This window comes from Physella acuta, unplaced genomic scaffold, assembly GCF_028476545.2.
Source record: "Physella acuta isolate Inbredline_101_S28 unplaced genomic scaffold, ASM2847654v3 ptg000473l, whole genome shotgun sequence".
Classification (NCBI taxonomy): domain Eukaryota; kingdom Metazoa; phylum Mollusca; class Gastropoda; family Physidae; genus Physella; species Physella acuta.
Genome location: NW_026731992.1, coordinates 1,113,061 through 1,121,231, shown reverse-complemented (window position 1 = coordinate 1,121,231; position 8,171 = coordinate 1,113,061). Strand labels below are relative to the sequence as shown.

Sequence of the window (8,171 nt, the reverse complement as noted above, 5' to 3'; positions counted from 1 at the left end):
CTATGTATCATGTGACATTTGTTTGTATCACATGATGACTAGCTGATGTCTAGTGGGACTAGATTATGATATTATGTGATGACTGCTTGAATGAACAAATGTAGAGAAACATGTTAACTACAACACAATAGATAGTGAACTGAACTATAGTAGTTTTAATTACAATTTGTGGGCAAGTATTATGCTATTTATAGCTTTTTTCTCTTCTCTGGAGGTAATTCTAGGTTCTCTTCATTATCACTCCCAACATCTTCATCATCCTCTAGGTTACCTATTAAAAGGAACAAAATCAAAACATAGTAGAATGAAGTTACATAACACATGTCATTGTATTTCTATAAAAAAAATCTGTGCATAATTTCTTCTGGATCTGTGGTAAAGGCTGGAAGAATAATTTGACTTGAGGGCACCGTAGTGCTCATGGGAGAGCCTAGGGTGCTCTGTGTCACCTGACTGCTGGCAGATGCCCTGGTGCATTTGGTCATTGAATCGAGTAGCAAGAACCCCAATGAACAGGCCCCAGGTGCTAAGGTAGCTGCTGGGGAAGTCTGGGCACCCTATGGCAGGGAGTAGTCATGCACAAAAGACTAGCCCACAGTCATTCTTTCTGTTTTTACTTTCTTATATACCAAGTATAGATCAAGATAAATCTTGACATTTTACACCTCTGTGAGTCTGAAAAACAGTTTTACATTTTTTTTCGTATGTCTGTGTATGTGTGTATGTATGTCTGTAAACAATAACTTGAGTACCGTTAGAGCTAGCTGGATGAAACTTCATATATAATATAATTATTATATCAAATTTGTATTTCTGTATCAACTTTTCAGTGATTTCTGGTAACCAAAAGTGGAACTTATTCTACTTTTGGTTTTTCAAAACCCTATAACTTGAAACGAAATTTCACATACAAGTAAAAGATCTAATTATCTGCCTTCTGTTCAATTTTTGAGTAATTTTCATTGACAGGAAGTAATACTTTACTTTTTGCAATTTCTAAAAAAACTAACATAAAAAGTACTAATATTCTGCAATATTATACACACATTATTTGCTGTTCACTAATATTTTACAAGATTCTATTCTATTTTAAGAAGTTTAAGTAATTAAAAATCATTTCTATAACCCGAGTTGCCATCCCCTGTAGTGTTATATAAGAATATTCGAGAAAGTTTAGGGGCGATCACTCCAGCTTTATTTCTATTCTGTTTGTGAAGGAGCTGCTTTTAAAGCAAATGAACATTAGCTAATACTAATATGTTTATCATGAACTTAATTCAAAGCTTTAACCACGGTTGTTGTACAGTTACAAAGGAAAATAGAGATCATTCTAACAATACAAGTAGAGATGATTTTAACAATACAGAGGATTTTAACAATACAAGTAAAGATGATTTTAACAATACAAGTAGAGATGATTTTAACAATACAAGCAGAGATGATTTTAACAATACAGAGGATTTTTAACAAAACAAGTAAAGATGATTTTAACAATACAAGTAGAGATGATTTTAACAATACAAGCAGAGATGATTTTAACAATACAAGCAGAGATGATTTTAACAATACAAGCAGAGATGATTTTAACAATACAGAGGATTTTAACAATACAAGTAAAGATGATTTTAACAATACAAGTAGAGATGATTTTAATACAAGTAGAGATGATTTTAACAATACAAGTAAAGATGATTTTAACAATACAAGTAAAGATGATTTTAACAACACAAGTAGAGATGATTTTAACAATACAAGTAGAGATGATTTTAACAACACAAGTAGAGATGATTTTAACAATACAAGTAGAGATGATTTTAACAATACAAGTAAAGATGATTTTAACAATACAAGTAAAGATGATTTTAACAATACAAGTAGAGATGATTTTAACAATACAAGTAAAGATGATTTTAACAACACAAGTAGAGATGATTTTAACAATACAAGTAGAGATGATTTTAACAATACAAGCAGAGATGATTTTAACAAGACAAGCAGAGATGATTTTAACAATACAAATATTTTTGTAACTGTAGAGGTAACTGTCTCTAACAAAGGCCCTTATGATTGAGGTCATCCAGGGGTCCTCTCAGCTGGAACCAAAGCCAATCAAAGCCAAAAGCCCATCAGAGCTGGATGAAAACTAAGTCCCTCTGACTGGGTCTCAATTTGCATACCCACCTTTACATTAACCATCTGGTGCACCAATATGTCTTTTATATTTCTGATGCAATAAGAATCCATTATTATAATTGTTCAATTACGAAACAGAAGGTCATGCATCTAAAAATTCACCATTGGCAACAAAAGTATTTTTTTTTTTTTTTAGGTAAGCACAGAGTTTCTTCCAGGCATCTCCTGAAGAAAGTCTACCCCCCCCCTTCCCGAACAAAATGAAATTTATTTAGGAAATGTATACTTTTTACAGTATACCTTCAATACCACTCATTTAAAGGAGAGCAAGTCACAGAATTCATTTGTAGCTTTGCGTGTCTATCACACTAGTTTGTCTAGTAGTTCTATAATTTGTTCCCACACCAGCGTGGGTTAGTGATTGAATTATAATAATTTTATGTATGGCGTGGGACCCTTAACTGCATGGCCACGCCCCTGCATGAGTTGGTGTTTTGGCAGTTCCATCAATGAACGAAATACATTTTAAATTCAAAAGAATTTAAATTTGAGAAGGCCTACTGTTTCAAATTTTTGTTGAACAATAAATAAGACTAGTACTAGACTTCAGACTAATCAAGTACTTACTTATACTTGGCACATTGATGGCAGTACTGCTGGATATACCCTGAACTTTTTCTGCTTCTACTAATCTTGTAAGTATGTCATTACACTGCTCTTGTACCAGTTGGAGAGATTCAAACAATAAATGATATGCAAAGCTGTCTTGATCCACGGCAACAGAGTGAGAAATGTTTTGTGTGCTACCGTCCTTGTTGTGTAGATTAAAGCTTAAGGTTGCCATCTGAACAAACCAGTTGTTTTGAGTTCTTTCAGAAAGACACTTGCACTTAAGGCGGGAGTAGACCTATTCAATTGAGTATTGAGTTAAGTGCTAGGCTATAATAGATCTATTTAATAAGCCCTACCGATGTCCGACATCTAGTGTAGTGTGTGTAGAATTTGTAAATCTTGATCAAGGTTTTATAGTTCTATTTTCAACATTCTAGTTTTATAGTTACTAACGAGTTTCTTCTAACGAGTCTACTGCCCCCCCCCCCCCCCCCCGAACAAAATGGAATTTATATAGAAAATACTTATGACATTGTCCGCCCCCCCCCCCCCACAAAGAAAAAAGTCTGGAAGAAACACTGGTTACTAACTAGTAGATGTAATACTCTCTATGACTCTAAGTAAGTAACTACTACTAGACTAGATCTGTAATCTAGATCATGATAATTTAGACTTAATAGTATTTAGACTAAACTAGATTTGATTTCCAAATAATTTATATTACAAATAGTACCTAGAGTTGAGGGTGGAAGATTGCTTGCTTGTAGTCAATGTGTTAAATCTAGATCTAGTTCAAATACTTATATATTAGGGCCCCTATATACTAATAAATATAGTACACTAATCTACCATTTTCTGGGATTCGGCTACATTTTAACAATGCCAACTTCAAAATTTAAAGTTTAATGCGGTTACATTTTTCACAGATATTAGCGCAATTTATTTACCCATACCAATCATATTACCAAGACTACTAATCGGTTAGGAGTAAAATGTGAGACTCGAATACGTGTAAACAAATTCAGATAAATCTGAATTTAGAATTTTTGCCAGACTAAAATAAGCTCCCTATGCTAGCCTATAGATCCTATATTCCGTAGGCCTATACGATGAAGTACTGAGAAGTAAAAACAGTGAAAACTGCCAAATTCCATATGATTTTTGTGCACAATTATTCTAGATCTAGCCTAGCATTAAATGACATACTTAAATTAATTAGTTTTAGATTCTAGATCTAGACGTAAAAATCGACCGAGGCTAACGGCTAAAGTAAATGTGAAAATTATTTCACATTTTGTAGGAGGACTTTTATGTTTTGAAAGTTATAAAAATGTGGCAATCTATCGTTTTAGGTAGAAATCTACGTAAAATCGGCCGATTATCATGATACTAGATCTAGATAGTAAAACCTTAGTTTAGCGTCGGTTATTATTCCGGAATCGTATAGCAGTAAAAAACAGTAAACCAAAAGCAAAATCTGTCACACACTTCCGGAATTCACCGAAGTATTGTAAACCGTACTTTTTTTTGGCGTCATCTTTTTGCTCGAACACTGCTGGCCTATGCTAGATCTATATATAAACTTGGCCGATGCTAGCCGGAATAAGATACGCATGCGATACGCATGCGCAATGGAGAGAAACTACGACTTGCCTTCGCTGCGATGTTTTCGATGGTACTGCGCATGCGTGTGTTTACAACCTCAGAACCCTAACACCAACTCTAATCCTTTCCCTAACCCTGTCCCTAATCCTAGCCATAGGTCACTGCGCATGCGCAGAGTTATCTTTTGCCGACCAAGTGGAGACGTTGGGGAGAAAAATCTTCCGAGTAGTCACTTCGTATAAACTTAGCCTTACTTAATACTTAGCCATTGATTTTGGTTTATTATTCAGTTATGTATAATATTTGACACAAGTATATCACAATATTATAAATATATAGATCTATACCCATATTAAAGCCTTAACGATGATGCAACTTGTTCGCACAATACTAGATCTAGCCTCGGCCGATTTTACGCACCTAAAGCGATAGATTAACGACAATGTTTAAAATTAAATGGAGTGATCTCCCTTAAACTTTCTGGTTCATCTAATGAAATATAGATCTATTTTTGTCTGGATTTATTTTCATTTTTTTTTTAAACTGCACTTTTGGGACGAACTTTGACCTCTTTTTTAAATGTATAGGAAAATAAGTAACAGTGACCAAGCAATTTTTTAATAATGTTTGAACCAGCTAGAAGCTCTTTACCTCTTTAGCGTATAGGTCTACTTAATTCCTAATCAAATTATTATAGTTAGACATATTAATGTTTCAAAATGTTTAGCAACTCTTTTAATGGCTGATGAAAAGTGTCAAAATGTGGCAAGCGAACCAGTTTTATTTTCTATTGCTCACTTTTTTTTTATTGCTGATGGTGTTTGTTATTCATATGCCTCTAAGGTTTTTTAAACTTAATTTATTTAAAATGAATTAATACATTTCAAAAGTTGTGTTGTCTGGATTTGTCAATTTTGCTCTTAAAATACTATTTAACTCTAATTGTTTATTTAACTGGAATGTTCATTTTTATTCTATGTATGATCATGTCTGCACATTAATTGTCAGGTTTATTTGTAAAACCTGTTGTACAAAAACTTTCCTTTTTATATGATGAAATTTTGTGTTCAAGTTTTCACCCATTACAAAGCTCGATTTATCAGGTTAAATAAATGTTTGTTATGTAAAAATACAAACGTTAAATACAATTTAGAATATTATAATATATATCTAATCTAATACACTTAAAAAATAAAAAGCAAGCAAACAAAAAAAAAAATGATGTGTTTATTCAAGCGCTGAAATAAGTGGTTTCAACAACTTATGAGTAAATAATGAAGCTCAATGCATAGCTTAGCATGAAAAAATTGAAGACTGTAACCATGTTTCTTTTCTTTCAAAATTTTCAAGCCAACACAAATGGTGGTGACAAGACCAACTAAAATCCACCATGTTAAGTCCCTTCATCCAGCATTTAGTTGGAGTCAGGCCTGTAAAACCAGGTGTTTGCTTTTGTCATGGACACTGGTTACAGCCATTTACATAGAACTAAATGATAAAAATAGACATCAGTTAAAGGCACTGAATTTCACAAACAAAGTTTAAGGACTTAATTTACAAGACAAATAAAAAAATTCTGGAAAACAATCATGACATGGATGTTCATAAAGTGCCATAATATTTAAATAAATAACAAAACATTGCCATGACAAAAACATCTTTGAGTTCAACACAATGAAATTTATTGGTAAACAAATTTAAAAAATAAAACTGAATGGAATGTTCAATATTTATACAAAAAAGTTCACAATTTACAGCACTGAATTTACCTTCCTAATGATACTATTTTCCACATTTTTAAAAATAAAAACCCACTTAAATATGTGAAGTCACTGAGGCTAGATCTTAGCTGAAATTATTTTCAAAATGTTGCGTAGGATTTCCAAGTGATTGAAAAGGTCTTTCAGTAAGTACTGCAATAGAGCAAAGATCTGGATTTCTAATTGAGAGGTTGATTTGGCCAGGGTTGTGCCAACCAAATGCTTAAATTGGTCAGGACTGCTAACCTGCTGCCTTAGTAACATAACAGGATTAGGAAGAGAATAGTTGGAATTTTAAATTAAGTACAAAAAATATTAATGCTGTTTATAGCCAGTATTGTGTATAGTAATACCGGTAAATGGAATACCACCTTGATAACAAAAATTGTAGCATATTCTTCATTAAAGCTTTTTTATAAGTAAACAAACTAAACTTTAGAGATTTGGTCCCTTGGTATAATTATGTCATTTTATTGTGGGGGGGGGGGGGGGGGGGGAGGGAAAGAAGCAAGGTGGACATTTTTTAAATTTTGTAAGAAAATAATTATCATCAAAGGCGTGTAACCTTACTTTAATGTAATGGAGTGTAATCTTACTTTTAAAAAATCTAGTAAATTCAACTGTAACTAAACCCAAAAGGCTAAATCTTTTAGCAATTGTACATTAACGTTCAACGTTAAAAAATAAAATCTATGCAATTAAAAATTGATCATTTTTTATCTATTATCATTGTGCACATAGAAAATGTAAAAAAAAATGTGTAAAAGAGAAGATGAAATAAATATATCAATTGAAGACTCCAGTCAATACATCATTTCAAGTTTTGGAACATGATTGTCATGTTTAACAAATAATATGGCTGATATCTATAGTACATCAAATGGTTGAGAGAACACAGAACAGTCAGGGGAGGATATATAGGTAAAGGTGTCCAAAGTCAGAGCTGATACAGGTGATAACATTTAGGTGGAGCAGATAACTGCTGTAGGAGAGCAAAAACATGCATTATGAAATCAAGGCATTGTGGGATATCAAAAATTGGTATGTCCAGCTATAGCATACTTGTATAGTGCAATTTTGTCTCATAAGGAAACTCACCTTCCAGAAATGTACAAATATGACAACCAAGGTTTACGAGTAATGAACATATAGGTGAGGCGCCAATGGGATAAATGCTCTATGTAGACAATGATATCACATTCAATAAACATAGAGCAGGGCTGCATCAGTTGGGAACAAACAGTGAACACATTTCTCTACAAGCATGCAGCTTTTCAATACTTCAGGGAGTTGACCAAAGCTAGTCTTGTTGGGAGGGGGCGAGTCTGACCTAAGCAAGGTAGTGGGGAAGGGGGCTCTGACCTAATTGCTGGGGGTGGCGAGAAGGGTGGGGGGAAGACTTCATCCTACCTCATGGGTTGACAAGATAATATTCACTAAAATATTATGCAACATTGATAAATGCCATCCAAGTTTACAGTAGTAAATATATGTTACAATGTGAAGAGACATAGATACATGTACATGAATTGTTAGTTAACACTGGTTAACCTGTCATTGAGTGTAAATAAAACATCTAACACCACTGTTACTCATCAGAGGAAAAAATATTTGTTTTGATTTGATCATTGCTGACTAGAATTTTCTGTGCACCAGTAGTCTCCTCTTCAGTCGAACCTGTCTGTGTCAATGGACTGTATCAAAGCATTTTGCCTCTCCAGCTCCTCCAGGCCATATGGCAGTGAGGTCCTATGGGCATGCTCTGCTGGTGTTAACAAGTAGCGGGCCTGCAGCTCATCAGTGTAGTCTTTAATTAGCTGAGCTATTTGGGATGCCTGGCAGAGAGAAAGAGAAGATGTTACAACAATATACAAGTTGGGTTGCCTGGCAGAGAGAAAGAGAAGATGTTACAACAATATACAAGTCCTCCTGGTGGAAGCTTGTCTGTGTCAACAATTAAACAATTATTTAAAGCTAATATCACAATAGTTCTATACTCTTGGTGCAACAACTGTGCCCCTCCCCCTTCAGCAAGCTAATATCACAATAGTTCTATACTCT

General features: G+C 33.8%; 2 protein-coding genes across 10 annotated transcripts in view; both read right to left on the bottom strand.

The window, feature by feature from the left end:
- Nucleotides 1-135: 135 nt before the first annotated feature.
- On the bottom strand, nt 136-4,789 carry LOC131943919 (uncharacterized). Of its 6 annotated transcripts, none has more exons than XR_009386973.1 (3): nt 4,698-4,789; nt 2,761-3,040; nt 136-271 (listed from the first exon to the last, which is right to left on the bottom strand). XR_009386973.1 is itself a non-coding variant. In XM_059304276.1 (3 exons), the coding sequence occupies exons 1-3, from the start codon at nt 4,429-4,431 to the stop codon at nt 189-191; spliced, it is 396 nt and encodes a 131-aa protein (XP_059160259.1). In that variant the 5' UTR covers nt 4,432-4,549; the 3' UTR covers nt 136-188. The 6 variants fall into 6 exon arrangements, 4 of the variants coding, with proteins under 4 accessions (XP_059160259.1, XP_059160260.1, XP_059160262.1 ...); XR_009386974.1 differs by lacking the exon at nt 4,698-4,789 and adding an exon at nt 4,155-4,239; XM_059304276.1 differs by lacking the exon at nt 4,698-4,789 and adding an exon at nt 4,399-4,549.
- A 1,804-nt stretch (nt 4,790-6,593) lies between these two features.
- The window catches only part of LOC131943931 (unconventional myosin heavy chain 6), a 63,134-nt gene continuing 61,556 nt past the window's right edge, over nt 6,594-8,171 (bottom strand). For all 4 annotated transcript variants that reach the window (XM_059304304.1, XM_059304305.1, XM_059304306.1 and 1 more), the window contains one exon: nt 6,594-7,945. In XM_059304304.1, the coding sequence (XP_059160287.1) occupies nt 7,778-7,945 (168 nt within the window). In that variant the 3' untranslated portion in view covers nt 6,594-7,777. The remainder of the gene's footprint in view (nt 7,946-8,171) is intronic.